Source organism: Symphodus melops, assembly GCF_947650265.1.
Source record: "Symphodus melops genome assembly, chromosome: 15".
NCBI lineage: Eukaryota > Metazoa > Chordata > Actinopteri > Labriformes > Labridae > Symphodus > Symphodus melops.
Genome location: NC_136705.1, coordinates 268,606 through 289,765, shown reverse-complemented (window position 1 = coordinate 289,765; position 21,160 = coordinate 268,606). Strand labels below are relative to the sequence as shown.

Here is a 21,160-nt window from a genome sequence, read left to right as displayed (position 1 = left end):
TTCATACCCTGGAGCCGGTCCAACCCAGCAGAGCAAAGGCGTAGCGATCCATGGGTGGCGACACCAAGTCCACACGCACTGCCCTCCAGCCCCTGCTGTCCCCCTCCACTATGTGCAGACCCCCCTCCACTTGGCTGCCCTCCAGCCGCAGGATCAGGAAGCACTTGGCAAAGTGGTCCATGGCCTCGAACCTGTGGCAGGGAAGCTGTGACATATCAAAGGTGGAGGCCTGGTACTCAGTGTAGAGCAGCATTCCCTGTAAGACAGAGAAAAAGGACATGATGATGTTTACTGGCTTCTTGTGTGGAGAACAAGTTTCTGCTTTTAAACAACCTGTGAAACCTAAAGAATAGCTTTGTCCCCCCCCCCCCCCCTCCACATGCCCACTTTCTTCTGATTGGCCAGCTCCGGCCAAACACCGGACTAACAGACCGGACTAACAGGTGGTCTAACAGACCGGACTAACAGGCCTGACTAACAGGTGGTCTAACAGGCCGGACTAACAGACCGGACTAACAGGTGGTCTAACAGACCGGACTAACAGGTGGTCTAACAGACCGGACTAACAGACCGGACTAACAGGTGGTCTAACAGGCCGGACTAACAGACCGGACTAACAGGCCGGACTAACAGACCGGACTAACAGGCCGGACTAACAGACCGGACTAACAGGTGGTCTCACAGACCAGACTAACAGGCCGGACTAACAGGTGGTCTAACAGACCGGACTAACAGGTGGTCTAACAGACCGGACTAACAGGCCGGACTAACAGGCCGGACTAACAGGTGGTCTAACAGGCCGGACTAACAGACCGGACTAACAGGCCGGACTAACAGGTGGTCTAACAGACCGGACTAACAGGTGTTCTAACAGACCGGACTAACAGGTGGTCTAACAGACCGGACTAACAGGTGGTCTAACAGACCGGACTAACAGACCGGACTAACAGGCCGGACTAACAGGTAGTCTAACAGGCCGGACTAACAGACCGGACTAACAGGCCGGACTAACAGGTGGTCTCACAGACCGGACTAACAGGTGGTCTCACAGACCGGACTAACAGGCCGGACTAACAGGTGGTCTAACAGACCGGACTAACAGGTGGTCTAACAGACCGGACTAACAGACCGGACTAACAGACCGGACTAACAGGTGGACTAACAGGCCGGACTAACAGACCGGACTAACAGGTGGTCTAACAGACCGGACTAACAGGTGGTCTAACAGACCGGACTAACAGGCCGGACTAACAGACCGGACTAACAGGTGGACTAACAGGCCGGACTAACAGACCGGACTAACAGGTGGACTAACAGGCCGGACTAACAGGCGGACTAACAGGCCGGACTAACAGGTGGACTAACAGGCCGGACTAACAGGTGGACTAACAGGCCGGACTAACAGGCCGGACTAACAGACCGGACTAACAGGTGGACTAACAGGCCGGACTAACAGGCCGGACTAACAGACCGGACTAACAGGTGGACTAACAGGCCGGACTAACAGACCGGTCTAACAGGCCGGACTAACAGGTGGACTAACAGGCCGGACTAACAGGTGGACTAACAGGCCGGACTAACAGGTGGACTAACAGGCCGGACTAACAGACCGGTCTAACAGGTGGACTAACAGGCCGGACTAACAGGTGGACTAACAGACCGGACTAACAGGTGGACTAACAGGCCGGACTAACAGGTGGACTAACAGGCCGGACTAACAGACCGGTCAAACAGGCCATCTTGATGGTTAAGTCCTGAACAGCAGCAGGTCTTTGTCAGGGCTCAGAAGTCCAGGCGGTCTGCTCGGACTCAGACTGAGATGACCTGGAGTGTTGATCCAGCAGAGCCTCCAGTCAGCCTGAAGCTAAATGCTCCTCACATCATGGAAATCTGTGAGAGTTTGTTGAAGAGAGAGAATCAGAAGAGTTCAGCAAAGAGAAACAAAGCTGTTGGAGGAGAGTGCCAGAGAATAAAAGACTCAACCTGATTGTAGGAGGGTAAAAAAAACAAAAAGGATTGATTTCCTGCAGACCGTGCCCTGGCTGATTACCCTTCTCTTTGGACGTGGGACTGTTAAAGCGATTAAGATTACAAATTGTCAATTTAATTCCAGCTCCCGGCGTAATTGTTGGGATAGTACTCTCCTCTCCATGCTCATAAATCTACTGCACCCTCCTTAAAGAGCAATAAGTGAGGAAGTGAGTGCAGCGGGAAGCCACTCAGCCTGTCCAGCCAATCACAGAGGTTAATCACAAAACATTTAACACCCACCCACCCAGCACTCGAGTGGTCGCCACAAACCATCAGAAGAGGGCGGAGAAGGTACATGGCTTGATTGACAAATAGGAGTAAAACTCAAGGAACCCCCCCCCCCCCACCACCCATTAGGCTATGACTAATTTGAAACACACACACACACACACACACACACACACACACACACACACACCCCTGCACTGCTCTCCATCTGCGTTTGTAGATAACCCTTCAGCTCCTCTTAGAGATCCCTTTACATTCAGTGATAGCTTAGCTTCAGGCAGTGATAGCTTAGCTTCAGGCAGTGACAGCTCCCATTTAGATAATGAGCCCAGAATGACAGCATTAAAGCACTTAAACACTGACTGATCTCAAATTAAAACCCCCGGGAGACTCACTCGAGATAAGCTGCAGGAGAAGCTCTGCAACCAATCCAGGCCACAGATGGAGGTCCCTAATTATTTAGGAAGATATTTAGGCTCCTCCTACCCTGAACCATGGCGATGCCTTCAGAGAAAAGTATTATTGAGTTATGGGAGACATCAGGACAGACCATTAAGTAGCTGAATATGGAAACTGCTGCCTACACACACACTTTGGAGTCTCCCTCTTTCTGTCTGACACAAATCCAGCTTTCAAACAGGATGTCATCACGTCCCCTGTCTCAGCCTGGCTGGAGGCTGTTTAGCCCGCTATGTAATCATCTCCCACGCAGCAGGTAATGTCAGCGAGCAGCGGAGAGCACGCTCAATCCAGCAGAAATGTTTACAGAGGGAATTACAGAGGAGGACAGCGGGAAGATAATCTGTCCCCCACAGCTTTGCCTCTCCACAAAGAGAAGAAGAAACAAGGATGAACTGGGAGCTGTACTGGTTTAAACTGCATTTCCTCTCCATCACATTGGACTCCTTTGTTTTCTTCACTGGATTAAAGAGAGTGTGCGTGTTTAATAATAATAATAATAATTTACACTTTATTAATCCCACAAGAGGAAATTCAGTTTACACTCTGTCTAACACACACACAGGCCGAGATACACACTCATGCACAAACAGGGTTCTAGTGACATGCAGGTCTCAGAGTGAGGGGGCCCACAGCGAGCGCTCCAGAGCAGTTTTGGGGTTCGGTGCCTTGCTCAGGGGCACCTCGGCAGTGCTCAGGAAACGGACTGGCACCTCTCCAGTTACCAGACCAGTTTCCGGACTTGGTCCGTGCCGGGACTTGAACCGGCGACCCTCCGGTTCCCAACCCAAGTCCCTACAGACTGAGCTACTGCCGCCCCCTGGAAGCATGTCAGATATGTGCGTGTTTATGGAAGCATGTCAGATATGTGCGTGTTTATGGAAGCATGTCAGATATGTGCATGTTTATGGAAGCATGTCAGATATGTGCGTGTTTATGGATGCATGTCAGATATGTGCGTGTTTATGGAAGCATGTCAGATATGTGCATGTTTATGGAAGCATGTCAGATATGTGCGTGTTTATGGAAGCATGTCAGATATGTGCGTGTTTATGGATGCATGTCAGATATGTGCGTGTTTATGGAAGCATGTCAGATATGTGCGTGTTTATGGAAGCATGTCAGATATGTGCGTGTTTATGGAAGCATGTCAGATATGTGCGTGTTTATGGAAGCATGTCAGATATGTGCGTGTTTATGGAAGCATGTCAGATATTGAATTGATGCTATATAAATAAAGATTGATTGATTGATTGATCTGATCAGTTCAAGATTCGTCTTTTCTGAAGCCCTGAGACAACTTGTCTCCAGACATCCACTTATACTGAGAGCGTGGTCAGTGAGAGCGTGGTCAGTGGGAGCTTGGTCAGTGAGGGCGTGGTCAGTGAGAGCGTGGTCAGTGGGAGCGTGGTCAGTGGGAGCGTGGTCAGTGAGGGCGTGGTCAGTGAGGGCGTGGTCAGTGAGGGCGTGGTCAGTGAGGGCGTGGTCAGTGAGAGCGTGGTCAGTGGGAGCGTGGTCAGTGAGGGCGTGGTCAGTGGGAGCATGGTCAGTGAGGGCGTGGTCAGTGAGGGCGTGGTCAGTGGGAGCGTGGTCAGTGAGGGCGTGGTCAGTGGGAGCGTGGTCAGTGAGAGCGTGGTCAGTGGGAGCGTGGTCAGTGAGGGCGTGGTCAGTGGGAGCGTGGTCAGTGAGAGCGTGGTCAGTGGGAGCGTGGTCAGTGAGAGCGTGGTCAGTGGGAGCGTGGTCAGTGGGAGCGTGGTCAGTGGGAGCGTGGTCAGTGAGGGCGTGGTCAGTGAGGGCGTGGTCAGTGAGGGCGTGGTCAGTGAGGGCGTGGTCAGTGGGAGCGTGGTCAGTGGGAGCGTGGTCAGTGAGGGCGTGGTCAGTGGGAGCGTGGTCAGTGAGAGCGTGGTCAGTGGGAGCGTGGTCAGTGGGAGCATGGTCAGTGAGGGCGTGGTCAGTGAGGGCGTGGTCAGTGGGAGCGTGGTCAGTGAGGGTGTGGTCAGTGAGAGTGTGGTCAGTGAGGGCGTGGTCAGTGGGAGCGTGGTCAGTGGGAGCGTGGTCAGTGAGAGTGTGGTCAGTGAGGGCGTGGTCAGTGGGAGCTTGGTCAGTGAGGGCGTGGTCAGTGAGGGCGTGGTCAGTGGGAGCGTTGTCAGTGGGAGCGTGGTCAGTGAGGGCGTGGTCAGTGAGGGCGTGGTCAGTGAGGGCGTGGTCAGTGAGAGCGTGGTCAGTGAGAGCGTGGTCAGTGGGAGCGTGGTCAGTGAGAGCGTGGTCAGTGGGAGTGTGGTCAGTGGGAGCGTGGTCAGTGAGGGCGTGGTCAGTGAGAGCGTGGTCAGTGAGAGCGTGGTCAGTGGGAGCGTGGTCAGTGAGAGCGTGGTCAGTGGGAGTGTGGTCAGTGGGAGCGTGGTCAGTGGGAGCGTGGTCAGTGAGGGCGTGGTCAGTGAGGGCGTGGTCAGTGAGAGTGTGGTCAGTGGGAGCGTGGTCAGTGGGAATGTGGTCAGTGGGAGCGTGGTCAGTGAGAGTGGTCAGTGGGAGCGTGGCCAGTGGGAGCGTGGTCAGTGGGAGTGTGGTCAGTGAGGGCGTGGTCAGTGGGGGCGTGGTCAGTGGGAACGTGGCGTGGACTCTAACAGCGAGCAGCCCCACTCTCTTCTTCTTCAGTTTAATTCAGGTTTTATTTAGAGAACAGAGTCAGAAACCAGAGGAGAACGACATGCAGGAAACACAGGACGGATTTGAACCCAGGATGAAGCTTCTGTACATGGGGTGTGCGTAGCTACCACTAGGCCACCCTTTGTTCGTCTTCGTTATCCTGCGATCACAACTAAAAGAAGCGTATGTGTATCTGCACGATATGTTGCAGAATCCAGACTCAGTCATCACTGACATCTCAGGAAAGGCCGTTCATCGTCACTGACCTGCAGCTCGGACTCAGCAGAACTTTATCTGAACACATCCAGAATCTTCCCGTTTACACAGAGGACAGAAGGACAGAATTATTTAGAAGATTCATCTTCCACATATTTAGGTTCAGAAAGGTGAACTGATCAGCAGCAGGGACACACTTCAACCTACTGTGAGGACTCAGGTAAGGGGGAGGAGCCAGGTGATGGAGGGCTTCATAAGTGAGCATGAACAGGGGGGGGGGGCAGTGGAGGTTGTGAAGACGGGGGTGATGTGGTCTCTGGTGCAGGACTCATTTCCAGGACTAACTGAGCACACTTACTCTGTGAGATAAAGTCGTAATACAACATATGATACTGTAGCTTCACGTGACCATGAAGCGTGCTTACATCACAAAAGAGGCGGAGTCAAACACGCCACACATCAACTGTAACTGTGAGGTTACTGAAGCACACCTCTTCCATCCGCGCCAGGATCAAGGAAGTGTACCGTGTCCGAGCATGATCATGTGATGATGTTTGATTCATTACATGCTGTCCTCTAATGTACTTCATATCTTTCATATCTTTATTCTTAGTTCTCAGTGTATAAGGTCATAAAGGTTCCACACTCAGGTTCCACACTCAGGTTCCACACTCAGTATGATTATGGAAGGAGATTGTTCCACACACACACTCAGGTTCCACACTCAGGATGATTATGGAAGGAGATTGTTCCACACACACTCAGGTTCCACACTCAGTGTGATTATGGAAGGAGATTGTTCCACACACACTCAGGTTCCACACTAAGTGTGATTATGGAAGGAGATTGTTCCACACACACTCAGGTTCCACACTCAGTGTGATTATGGAAGGAGATTGTTCCTCACACACACACTCAGGTTCCACACTCAGTGTGATTATGGAAGGAGATTGTTCCACACACACTCAGGTTCCACACTCAGGATGATTATGGAAGGAGATTGTTCCACACACACTCAGGTTCCACACTCAGTGTGATTATGGAAGGAGATTGTTCCACACACACTCAGGTTCCACACTCAGTGTGATTATGGAAGGAGATTGTTCCACACACACTCAGGTTCCACACTCAGTGTGATTATGGAAGGAGATTGTTCCACACACACTCAGGTTCCACACTCAGGTTCCACACTCAGTGTGATTATGGAAGGAGATTGTTCCACACACACTCAGGTTCCACACTCAGTGTGATTATGGAAGGAGATTGTTCCACACACACTCAGGTTCCACACTCAGTATGATTATGGAAGGAGATTGTTCCACACACACTCACGACAGGATCTGCAGATATTAAATGTTTTCTCCGTAGGGACTCAAATTCAAGCTTCAAGCTTTTCCATGAAAGGATAAGAGATCATAAATCTTTTTGGATGTGTTAAACCAATCACATGGGACTTTAGTACATTTGTTCAAGTGCAGAGAGATAAGAAGGCACTGCAGCAGCCACCTGCAGCAGCCATGCTGACTCTTTGGTGTTGGGACAGGAGGAGCTCTGATCTCATCTCTCAGATTAGCACCCATTAGCTGAGGCTGTTTGAACCTAGCTTTGACTTTTGGTCCGGAATAAAAGAGTCTGTTAGCAGAGATTAAAGGTGTATCCTCTCAGTGTCAGTCAAAGTAGCCTTCAGTGCTCCACTTGTCTTTAGATCTCAGACTGACTAACTCTATGCACAATAACCCAGAGCTCACTTATTCAACCACAAGGAAAACTCTGTGAATCCCTGACCACCCTGACTCTCACCAGATCAGATCAAACCTGAGCTGAATCACATCATCGTGGTGGCGATGCGTCCGCTGCTCCGCCGTGTTTAGTGACGGAGATGATGAATGGACGGAGGATGAAACCTGAGTCTCTCTGCTGCTATCACCAGGCCAAGCTGAATCTCATCTGTCTGCACAGAAGCTGGTGACCTTCCCTCTGCCCCCAAGTTATGCTTTCAGAATATCAGCGCAGGGGGGGGGGGGAGAAATGATGAACCCGATTTTCCAAGGACGTTAGTGGATAGATGTATTTTTAACTCCCTGCAGGCTGAAGAGGGGATGCAGGCAGCGCTGGTGAAGACACGTGGGCCCCCCGGGGACTTGATGGAGATGACAAGGTTACACGACTTAGAGTCAACCTCTGCTACCCAGAGTTAATCACTGTCTCCCGTGTCCTCGTCCCTGCAGACTTGTCCCCTCTGCAGTCCTGGTCCCTGCAGACCTGTCCCTTCTGCAGTCCTCATTGGTCCGCCTCCTTTAAAGTCTCACATGGCTCCTTATCACCGCACACTGTCACACCGTCTCCTCGGGACGAGAGCTCCGCTGATACAGTTAGGAGGAGGTAATTATGGGAGGGATGGACGTCTGACAAAGAGGAGCTCTGTGTGTGTTTGTGTGTGTGTGTGTGTGTGTGTGTGTGTGTGTGTGTGTGTGTGTGTGTGTGTGTGTGTGTGTGTGGGGGGGGGGGGGGGGGGTATTTTTAAACCCAGAGATGACACAAAGGAGGCGACAGCTCGAGCAGACAGAGCGGACCCGCTCTTCATCAAACACTTGTCTCCTCTCATGACCCTCTTCAGACACTCATTTATCTGTGGAAGGAAATTGTCCTTGCACACCTCGTCCCTTCTTTAGAAGTCATACTGACCATCACGTTTAGTCCACACGGTTACATCCTCCTCTTTGGTCTTCTCCTTTTCATATATGAGCGAGTGTATCAATCACTTTATCAATGTGTCATACATAAACAACATGCCCCAAATAATAATCATTAAAATGAAACAAACCGTCCTGACCTGATCTCCCAGGCTTTACAGACAATGCAACTATGGTTCCATCGTGTCATCATCAGCGCTCCAAAACATTTCAGTCCATTTAGAGGAGTGGGACCGTTCAGTGTGGATCATTAAAGGCAGGGTTCATTTCTTCTTGATCAACTTTTTAAGATTTTAATTTAAATTGTTTTTAGGTCCTGACAGAAACTCAAGTTCTCTGAAAATGAAACATACAAAATCCCACATCTGTATCAGTTTGTAAACTCGTACAAACTTCAGCCAATGTCTGCACTCGGTCTCCCTGCTGTAGAGAGCGCAGAGGGGGAGGGGGCGTGGCTTTAAATGGAACACAAAGGAGAGGGGCGTGGCTTTAGAGGGAGCACGGAGGGGAGGGGCGTGGCTTTAAATGGAACACAAAGGAGAGAGGCGTGGCTTTAGAGGGAGCACGGAGTGGAGGGGCGTGGCTTTAGATGGAACACAAATGAGAGGGGCGTGGCTTTAGGGGGAGCACGGAGGGGAGGGGCGTGGCTTTAGATGGAACGCAAAGGAGAGGGGCGTGGCTTTAGGGGGAGCACGGCGGGGAGGGGCGTGGCTTTAGGGGGAGCACGGAGGGGAGGGGCGTGGCTTTAGATGGAACACAAAGGAGAGGGGCGTGGCTTTAGGGGGAGCACGGAGGGGAGGGGCGTGGCTTTAGATGGAACACAAAGGAGAGGGGCGTGGCTTTAGGGGGAGCACAGAGGGAATGCTATTTTCTAAACCATGCTAGTTTTAGAAAATGACCAACCCTAACTTTAAGGTCTTGTCCACACGTTGCCGGGTTTTTGTAAAAACGAACATCCTGCCCCCTCCGTCTAGAAAAAAACATGTACACACGACCTCGTTTTTAGTATGTAAGTATGTAACCGTAGAAGTGCGTTTTTAAGCACATTCATGCATCATATGTGATGGAAGAACATGTTTTGTCGCAGGCAGTGATGTTTGGAAACACATAATCCCAGTTATTGACGTCCTAATGCAAATGCATAAACGGAGAATTCGTAAATCTTCACTTTGGTTGGAGGTTTTTAAAAGCTTTGTTTTTGTGGCATAAATCTGCGTTTTCGTGTGGATGAGAGGACAAAACGTAGAAAGATTGTTTTGTAAGATACCCAGCTACGTGTGGACAGGGCCTCAGAACTTCTGGTTGGACTTTGGAGGACCATCTGAAGTCCTGCAGTCCTCGACATGAGATATGGATCCTGAACAGGAAAAGGCAGCTAATAGATCACATTATGTATCTAACCATTGATACAAGGGGACTGAGGGCGGGGACGCTGCAGAGGACACGCCCCTCAATAGCCAACTGCATCCACGTTGACATTTGACAGGAGTTGTTAAAAACATCAAACAGCTTAATGATAGTATTATGGACTCAAGCTGGACAACCTTCAGGTGACTGAGTGGACTGCATCACGATAATGATTTCATCAGAGCGCCACTGTTTCCTTCTGATCCATGTTTTCCTTCCTTTCTAACACGTGACGGTCGACTTAACGGCAGACGTGACGTGGAAGAAGTCGATATGAATACGAAGACTCGTTAGGGGATCCAGACCTGAGTTTGAAGTCATTAAATGCTAATGAGCTCTGAGCTTTAATTAAACTCTTCTGCAGCACGTTGATACTCGTCACATTACTGTGATATTAGCAGCTCGTCATCATTTGAGTAAAACCAATAAACAAGCGTCAACACTGTTTTATCTGTCACTCAGTGAATATTCTCCTCACCTGTTCACTATCTCTCTCCGTTAAAGGCGGCAGAGCCACGAAACACTTATTAAAAGGCTGCTGTGAGGTTTCACTTCCTCATCAGTCTAACACCTGTACGATGAAGGTTTGTCAGCATCTACTGTCAATAAAGATGAATCAATGGAGAGCACAGGCGGACAGCTGGAGAGCCGAGACTTTCCAACATTAAGCGTGAGATAATGTAATGTATGTGATATAAAACTAAAACCTTATAAACACACGGTCGTTTTTCTGAACAGTCCAAATACTGTATTTTATTCTGAAAATAAACTATTTTAATATTGTATGGGGTCTGACTTCCTGTCCTGCTTGTTCTCTTCTCTGTTAAATTGATGCGTCGTGCTCTGGCATCAGAGTGCTGCGGACTCCGGAGCGCAGACACAGCGCAAACAGAGCGCAGACACAGCGCAGACGGAGTGCAGACGGAGCACAGACGGAGCGCAGACGGAGCGCAGACGGAGCGCAGACGGAGCGCAGACGGAGCGCAGACAGAGCGCAGACACAGCGCAAACAGAGCGCAGACACAGCGCAGATGGAGTGCAGACGGAGCACAGACGGAGCGCAGATGGAGTGCAGACGGAGCGCAGACAGAGCGCAGACGGAGCGCAGACGGAGCGCAGACAGAGCGCAGACGGAGCGCAGACACAGCGCAGACACAGCGCAGACACAGCGCAGACAGAGCGCAGACACAGCGCAGACAGAGCGCAGACACAGCGCAGACACAGCGCAGACAGAGCGACACAGCGCAGACACAGCGCAGACAGAGCACAGACGGAGCGCAGACGGAGCGCAGACAGAGCGCAGACGGAGCGCAGACAGAGCGCAGACAGAACACAGACGGAGCACAGACACAGCGCAGACACAGCGCAGACGGAGCACAGACGGAGCGCAGACGGAGTGCAGATGGAGCGCAGACGGAGTGCAGATGGAGCGCAGATGGAGTGCAGATGGAGCGCAGACGGAGTGCAGATGGAGTGCAGATGGAGCGCAGACGGAGTGCAGACAGCGCACAGATGGAGTGCAGACGGCGCGCAGACAGCGCACAGATGGAGTGCAGACGGCGCGCAGACAGCGCACAGATGGAGTGCAGTTGGAGCGCAGACAGAGTGCAGACAGCGCACAGACGGAACACAGATGGAGCACAGACGGAGTGCAGACGGAGCGCAGACACAGCGCAGACGGAGTGCAGACGGAGTGCAGACGGAGTGCAGACACAGCGCAGACGGAGTGCAGACGGAGTGCAGACGGAGTGCAGATGGAGTGCAGACACAGCACAGATGGAGTGCAGACGGAGTACAGACAGTGCAGACGGCGCGCAGACGGAGTTCAGACACAGCACAGATGGAGTGCAGTTGGAGTGCAGACGGAGTGCAGCCACAGCACAGACGGAGTGCAGTCTATTTGGGAAGAGAGCAGAGGTACGAGGTAAGTCAGAGGAAGGTCCTGATGTGACCCCAAACTTTTCTTTCCTTCATCTCTGAACTACTCTAAACTCCTCCTCATCTTTACAATGGTAGAAACAGGTGAGCACTAAAACAGAAGGATCTTGTGCTGTGCTCAGTTCACTATGAAAATGTGCTCATGTTTATCAGCTCCATGAGAAACCTTTCAAGGAGCTGTGATTTTAAACCATCACTGCAGACTAATGATAGACAGCTCAACATCCTGAATTCTTCCCATTAGTGCAGACAAAGGGAACGACACACTTACTTGTTTGGTCAGCCTGTTTATAACTTTGGGTATCAGGGTCTCCTCCTCCCCCGGCTCAGGTGTGGTCACGATGAAGTCCACATCATGACCAAAGTCCTTCCCCCTGCAGATAAAGACAGAGGTGAAAAAGACTCGTCTTCATCGTGTCGACCTGATGACGAGGGAGCGAGTCAGAGCACAGATGAAGTGTGGTGTGTTTCCTCAGAGCTCTAACTTTTTTAAGACTCATCGTTTAATACCTGGACCGGCCTCGTAAAGCACACAGACCCACACGGAGTCTCTGTCAGCAGCAGCACAGTATACTGTAGCTGATACTCAGGCAGGAACAGGAACAGTGGAACAGATACACGCAAACAACCAGGTCCAACTCACCATTCATCAACCATGTCTCTGTGAACATACAGCTTCAGATTACAGATATCTGCAGCACTCACGCGGCTCGGCTCTGAAAAGGAGGCGGGTCTCTGGTTTCAGGGTTTGACCTGCTGTGCACAAGCTGGTAAATGATTTCGTCACCTTGTTAAAATAAATCGCCTCAAGTTTTTCAGGAAACACAAAAAACTGAGCCAAATGTTGAATATATGATATTTTTAAATGATTTTACTCAACAAGGTAATGAAAACAGATCACTGTTGACATACTAATAATGTTTGTCAATTACGTAACATGAGAAAAAGACATGATTTTTTTTAACATGCGTCTGGGACTTAGGCTGTTTTATTTAAGTCACATTGTCTTTTGACTTAGGCAAAATAAAACGGCCCACTCTTCACATAGGCCATTATATTAAAGGTGTATATCACATGATCTGTTTAACTGACATTATAGGCAATTGTACCAGAGGTGGCCAGCATCATTTTTCTCTATTTTAACAAGGTGACGATTTGTATTTATACATTATATATATAAATACCATATTTATACATATATTTATACATGTATAAATATATGTATTTATACATATATTTATACATTATATGTATAAATACAAACACACACACTTTTCTCGGGTGTCTGGGTTACGTGTGGCTCTAAAGGACAGGGCTTATCAGAGGAAAGGCCCAAGCCAGTACGTGGGGTCTCCTAGGTCAACAGCAGGGGCTCACCCATCTCACAGAACTGAATGACTGAGGTTTGTGCAGAGAGGAGATGGACAGAAGACTATTTAAAGAATAACTTGCACTTTCTACAACGCCACTGATGCTTACTGCGTTGGATCACCTGTTGTCAGTTAGTGTGCACTCTCCAGAGGAGTGGAGAGAAAGTAAGAGACGTCTGCTGTTAAGTTGATATGAATGCATGAAACGTCCGAGACACAGATTCTGCTCTCTCACACGTGCACACATGTTCCATCTGTACGCTCGGCTCCCTGAACTGGGTGCACAGATTTATGAAGCCTGCGAAGCATCATTTTGTTTGCCTTACTGACAAAAGGCACAAACTCAACCACATCATGTTATTCCAAATATTCTTTACGCTCCTTTTTCAAAAACACGCTGCGCTCCAAGAGTTGAGAAACATTAAAACTCTGCAGACCGCTTGTTTATAAGACATTTAAGTGAATGCATTCTGTGAACATGTGACAGAGATTTATAAAAGACTAATAATAAAGTTCTGCAGAAACAAACGGGACAAATGAAAAGAAACTGATCAGAGTTTATAACGTTTGAATTGAATCTGTTTCTATGTCTCTCATCATTTCTAGTTTCAGTAGAGTATGAGCTCTCCATGGTGCTGAAGCCGACTTTCGTTAAGACCAGGCGTCATTTCAGACCAATCAAAAACAGCCACTCACAGATCCTCTGAACAAAGGGAATCTCTCTGTTGGAGCTCCTGTCACTTTGACCATCCATATTGTCTAACAACTAAAAGAGATGAGAACAAACGCTGGGCGTAATGTCGCTCCACAGCTGCCACAGGCTCTTTGTCTGATCTCTCCACGCCACCTCAAACTACAGAGAGACGGCAGCAGGGATGGAGACAGGCTGTGAAAAGCTTCAAAGGTCAGCGTGGCTAATTCAGGGAGCAGCCATTAGAGCTCCCCCAGGCATGATAATGTTAACAGTAAGCGTCAGTGTGTGAGAGCGTGTAGCCCTGTGGCTCTAACAGAGAGAGTGCTGTGCTTACAGGTCCACTCTGCGTGTCATTTATCCTCCCTCTATCATAATAGAAGATGTTGGAGTCCTTTCTCCTATTCATGCTCGGTGGTATTTCTGTTTAAGTGAAACGTCAACACTCGCTGAATGAGTACGCTGGAAGCATGCGGCTATCAGAGTCTGCATCACAGATTTCCATCTGCTGAGAGAGCAACTTTCCTCTGAAACCGCACAAACACTTTTAATTGGCAGAGCTGAGTTTCCACAAACACTTCCAGCTTGTACAGTGCGCTCCACTTGTTCAGTGAATCCTTCTACCCTCTGCTGTGCTGGCAAAACTCAGCTGAGTGCACTGCATGAATGTGTGCGGTGAATAGTAAAGAAATATCCACATAAACTGAGTTTACCTCCAAAACGAGTCCCCCCCCCCCCCCGACTGTATCCCTGCAGGGACGGATGGGACATGGGAAATGGTGGCATTACACTTTGTAACTGCGTCTTGAATGCAGCGGAGCATCAGTGTGTGTCTGTGCACAAACCTCTGGTTTAACTTCAGTCAGCTGAAAGTCGACAGCAGCACGTCAGACACACTGTGCCAGGAGAGAGAGGGGGGGGGGCTTTCTTCTTCTCTGCCTCTCACCATGCACTCTCACAACACATTTTTTATTCAGCATTAGGCATCCACTCCTGCTCAGCGGGGGATGAAGCACGGAGCATTTCAGCTGCAAATATTAGCTTTGATGGACTGTTAACACACCGTGCAAAGTAACACGGCCTCGTGACTTTGGTGCAACAAGAAGCACGAAGAGGTGGAGCTGAGTCAGTCTGTTCTGATTACAGCGTGACGGAAAAGGTTCAATGATTGATACTTCCTGCACAAAGCTCTTCAAATATACATGCTCATTTACACATGAGCGTGCACCACACCTATGCATAATACACACACACACAATACACACACAAACAATACACACAATATACACACAAACAATACACACACGATACACAAACAATACACACACGATACACAAACAATACACACACACAATATACACACAATACACACATTGTATACTGGGATAAAAGTATACACACACAGTATACACACACACAGTATACACACAGTATACACACAGTATACACACAGTATACACACAGTATACACACATTGTATACTAGGATAAAAGTATACACACACAGTATACACACACACAGTACACACACAGTACACACACACACAGTATACACACACAGTATACACACACACAGTACACACACACAGTATACACACACACAGTACACACACACAGTATACACACACACAGTACACACACAGTACACACACACACAGTATACACACACAGTATACACACACACAGTACACACACACAGTATACACACACACAGTATACACACACACAGTACACACACACAGTACACACACACAGTATACACACTTTGTATACTGGGATAAAAGTATACACACACAGTACACACACAGTACACACACAGTACACACACAGTACACACACAGTACACACACACAGTATACACACACAGTACACACACAGTACACACACAGTACACACACACAGTATACACACACAGTACACACACAGTACACACACAGTACACACACAGTACACACACACAGTATACACACACAGTACACACACAGTACACACACAGTACACACACACAGTACACACACACAGTATACACACACAGTACACACACAGTACACACACAGTACACACACACAGTATACACACTTTGTATACTGGGATAAAAGTACACACACACAGTATACACACACACAGTATACACACACACAGTACACACACACACAGTATACACACACACAGTATACACACACACAGTATACACACACACAGTATACACACACACAGTATACACACACACAGTACACACACACACAGTATACACACACACAGTATACACACACACAGTATACACACACACAGTATACACACACAGTATACACACACACAGTATACACACAGTATACACACACACAGTATACACACACACAGTACACACACACACAGTACACACACACACAGTATACACACACACAGTATACACACACACAGTATACACACACACAGTACACACACACACAGTATACACACACACAGTACACACACACACAGTATACACACACACAGTATACACACTTTGTATACTGGGATAAAAGTACACACACACAGTATACACACACACAGTATACACACACACAGTACACACACACACAGTATACACACACACAGTATACACACACACAGTATACACACACAGTATACACACACACAGTACACACACAGTACACACACACAGTATACACACTTTGTATACTGGGATAAAAGTACACACACACAGTATACACACACACAGTATACACACACACAGTACACACACACACAGTATACACACACACAGTATACACACAGTATACACACACACAGTATACACACACACAGTACACACACACACAGTACACACACACACAGTATACACACACACAGTACACACACACACAGTACACACACACACAGTACACACACACACAGTACACACACACACAGTATACACACACACAGTATACACACACACAGTACACACACACACAGTATACACACACACAGTACACACACACACAGTACACACACACACAGTACACACACACACAGTATACACACAGTATACACACACACAGTATACACACACACAGTACACACACACACAGTACACACACACACAGTACACACACACACAGTATACACACACACAGTACACACACACACAGTACACACACACACAGTACACACACACACAGTATACACACACTGGGATAAAAGCCTGGCTGCCTTCTTCAGACAGCAGATATTTAGAGAGCGTGTTGTGTACAGGAGCTGCTGAGGGTCAAACTTCATTCAGCTGAAGAAGAGTCACTTTCTGTGTGTTGTTGAATAAGATCCACAGCGGGGACGTCTCGTCTGACACCGTGGGAGTCTTTCACATGCTGCTTCTATTTTTAATCCTCCCCCCAAAACAGAACCGCTTTCCACTCCACACAGCTGTCCTTTCAATAAGGCTAATGTCAGCAGCATCATGTCCTCGCCATGCTGCGTTCTTCTCAAGTGGATGACAGCTGGAGTTTACTACAGCAGGGCGCTTCTTTTATGAACTCTCACGAGGCGAGCTCATATATTGTCCACATCTATTTAAGTCTGCTGCAGCTTGTTGACGAGGGCGATCTGGAACATGAAGTTAATGAGCAGGACTTCTGTCACACTGAGGAGACGTATTATCCTGACTAACGCCTCCATCGTGTGTCTGCTTCAACAACAGAACGCTAACTGACTTACTGACTTGATCATGTACAAGACAATCGTTTTTCAATCAAAGCTCTGCATGATTCCAATCAGGTCTCACGTGAGACCCCCGAGCCCTCGCCCAATATAAGCCGAGGTAAACATGCTTCGTCTCTCCTGGTCTGTGTTGAAGTGCTCTCCCAGGCGCCGTTCACCGTGTGCGGCGCCGCTCCTCCCCCTTCATTCTGGATGTTAACGACCCATGAGGCTCTAATCACTTTGCTCATCTCCTTTAGCGCATCTCTCCCTGGAGGAGCTGTTATTTACATAATCTGATATCATTCAAGCTGTCAGTTATCCTCCTGAAGATTGCACTTATTGGATAAAGTTGTAGACCTTTAACCAAAGAGGCAAATTAATGATACACCATGCTGCTCGCTCTGAGTTTCAAAAATGAGACGATGGAACTTTGGAGAAGCAATATTAATCAAAAGTGAAACTTATTACTTCCAGAACTTTTACTCCAGCTCATCATGAATGCTTCAGCACTCTGTGTCGAGTCGTCAGTGTGTCACACACTGAGGATATGTCCTGACTTTCACAGTGAAAGACAGTGAGCGAGCGACGAGCGTCTGCTAACTGTATGTCCCTTCTTTAATGCAACAACAGTCATGCTGTTTTTTTACATTCTGCAGCTTCTGGGATGGTTTCGATGTTCGTCATCATCAAGAGTCTAAGCGCAGATTACGTGACATCGAGTGAAACGTTTCTAAACGCGGGTAAAATAAATAAAGCTACAGAACAAGGCGAGGTGAGCAAGTCCCTGCGTAGAAGAAGAAAGAATTCCCATGATTCCCCGCCAGCCTCAACTTCATCTTGTGCTCCCCCTGGTGGTGGACTTTACATCTTGTTCTTTAGTATATTTATAAAACCTATCTATACATCTATAAAAGTGTAGAGTAGTCCATGGTGTATATCAGAGGCCCCCTTTAACCAGCTCAGGAGCGCCTGCCGCTCCCTCACACAGTTTCCCTTCAGAGATCAATGAAGTAAATCTTCTATCATCCAACACTACAGCCTCACTTTCACACGCTCTTATTTCATTGTGTCCTGTCTTTGTAAAATGAAGACATGAAGAAATCAGCTCTGGAGCACTGCAGACCAAATCATCATCTTCTCTTATTTCATCGTGTTCCTAAACGTCCACTTAAAAACACTTCTCACAGAAAGTTGTTTCTTTTGAAGAAGAAGTTTTCATCCGACTTGAAAGTCTGTCTGTCGTCTTTTTACCAAACTTTAGAAAAGTGAAAAATGCCAGAACACAACAAGCAGAAAGTTTTCTAAGTTGTTTTTTTTTGAGGAAATCAAAAAGCTTTCCTTGGCAGTATGTAATGTTTTGTAGCTCAGAGACTATTAAAGAGCATCAGCTAAGCTGTGGCGGCTCCGTCACCCCCGTTGAGAGGCGAGCGCCTGTCCTCACTGCCACACTGCTTTTGAATTATTTACCACACACACACCACTGCTTTTTTACCACAGCAGAGCAAAGTGCTGCACGCTCACTCAGGCACAAAGCGGGGGGGGGGGGGGACGTTTCCCTGTTTTCACTTTTTGCATTTGTGAAACACCTTGTAGCTTATTGTTTTAAAAGTGCTAAATAAATAAAAACTTATTTTGTTAGCTTCTGTTAGTGTTTATAGTAGCCTTGTTAGCTCTCTCTCTCTCTCTCTCTCTCTCTCTCTCTCTCTATAAATATATATATATATATATATATATATATAAATATATATATATATATATATATTTATATATATATATATATATAAATATATATATAGATATATATATATATATATATATATATATATATATTTATAGTTGGCTTGTTACTGATGTTGGTTGACAGAGAAGAATTCAGTGATGAACTCTGCTTCTTCTTCCCTGTGCATGACCAACATGAGGTTGACAATGATGCTAAAGGAAAAATAAGAAAAGTGCAGGATAGGAATTGTCTCCATTCTCAAAGTCCAAAGAAGGAGACGTACCTGCGAAAGCCACCTGTCAGTGTCAGCACAGCGTCCGGCGTGATGGCATGGACAGCTTGGTCGATAATGTTCCTCAGGGCTTGGGCCTCGGCTTTACTGACAGCCCGCGAGATGTCTCCATAATGCAGGAAGCCTGCAGGGAAAAGAGCACGCACCTATTAGTCTGTGAGCCAGCCATCAATCACACACACATGGAGCGTCAGGCAGCATTAAAAGTAACATGTGATGTGTTCTGCTGGCTGATAGGAGGAGACGAGCAGTGCTCTGCTGTGAGCACACACACAACTGGAGCTCAGTCAAATGCATGGTTCATTTCATTCTGATTTAAACAATAGAGAGGGAGATCAGGGTTCAAACACAAGCTCGCCTTGCTTCTGTGCATGATGCCGAGGCTATGAGCAGTGTGATGAAGACGTCTGTCAGTGTAATACTTTATGGGATGGAGTGAAGCAGTGTAATATCATGTTTTAAATCTGCAGAGCCTCATTGAGAGCAGCAGAAGAGAACACGTGTTTCCCTTTGAGACATGCAGCCGGGGACGATGCTCTGTGGGATCTCAGCTGGTGTGGATGCTCCTGCAGAATGCAGCTTTGTCTTTCAGATGAGAGACAATTATCTCTATAAATGTGCACTTAACTTGACTTCCTGTTCTCTCAAATAAATCTGCATTAATATCTGTAGATCAGTCCATACAGAAACATCTCAACCGTCAAAAAGTGTTTAAAGGGCGAAGTCCAGACTGTGGAGATGTAATGGGGGGGGGGGATCTCCCCCTGTCAGAGAGTTATCATTAGAGCTTCTTCCAGGTAACTAAACACTCGTTGTGTTAGCAGGTGGATAAGTGCTGGTAAGTTGAGCGCTCTTTACGTGCACTATGCCTCCCCTCCGGTACAAACGTGACGCACGCCGTCCCTTCTGCTTCTGTTGATATCCAAAGGTCGCCTCCCCCTCCTCCTCGCCGACTTTCTTTAATGCATTTAAGCTAAAGACCAGCCTGGAGGCTGTGGAGCATGAGGAGGACGCCTCGGTGGGGGTCAGATTGAGGTCACTGATCAGTCGAGCTTGTGATTTAACTTCATTATAATATTCTATTATTATTATTACTAAGACGTGAAGCTGTTGGTCTCAGCTCTCTTTGCCTCGAAGGCCAGCTGACTGAGGAGCTCAGGGGAAATCCCCCCCCCCCCCACACACACACACACACACACACACACACACACACACACACACACACACACACACACACACACACACACACACACACACACACACACACACACACACACACACACACACACACACACACACACACACACACACACACACACACACACACACACACACACACACACACACACACACACACACACACACACACACACACACACACACACACAGAGGCAGGATTCATTGATCTTGATTAGAAGTCCCCCTGCTGTCTTTACCCATTCTGTTTTCACTGTGAACTCCCTGCTGTGCTCACTTTAGAGAAAGACATTACAACCACACGTATGACAGAAATCTGAAATGACACGCCGGCCCCCCCGGAGGGAAGGAACGCTCTTTGAGTCTTTCTCGAAGGCAGACTGGAGCTCAAACAGGCGATGTTGACGTACCACTTTGTTGCATCCGGTTGAGCTGGATGCTGCAGTCTGCCAGGATGTCGCTGAATGAGCGCAGCCCTCTGCGGTACCACTTGTCAGCCGTCTTGGGTCCAACCCCAAACACACTCGTGAACAGCTGGCAGGAAACGAGGCGAGCACATAATGAAGAAGACATGCTCTGAAACGACAGGCTCTCC

The 21,160-nt window shown here is 48.0% G+C and overlaps 1 protein-coding gene across 4 annotated transcripts in view; it reads right to left on the bottom strand.

Moving 5' to 3' along the window:
• Positions 1–21,160, bottom strand: part of dntt (deoxynucleotidyltransferase, terminal) — a 121,175-nt gene that overhangs the window by 83,385 nt on the left and 16,630 nt on the right. For all 4 annotated transcript variants that reach the window (XM_079363349.1, XM_079363346.1, XM_079363347.1 and 1 more), the window contains exons 6-9: positions 20,976–21,099; positions 19,360–19,492; positions 11,887–11,989; positions 8–256 (exon numbers count right to left, since the gene is read on the bottom strand). In XM_079363349.1, coding sequence (XP_079219475.1) covers positions 8–256; positions 11,887–11,989; positions 19,360–19,492; positions 20,976–21,099 — 609 coding nt within the window. The remainder of the gene's footprint in view (positions 1–7; positions 257–11,886; positions 11,990–19,359; positions 19,493–20,975; positions 21,100–21,160) is intronic.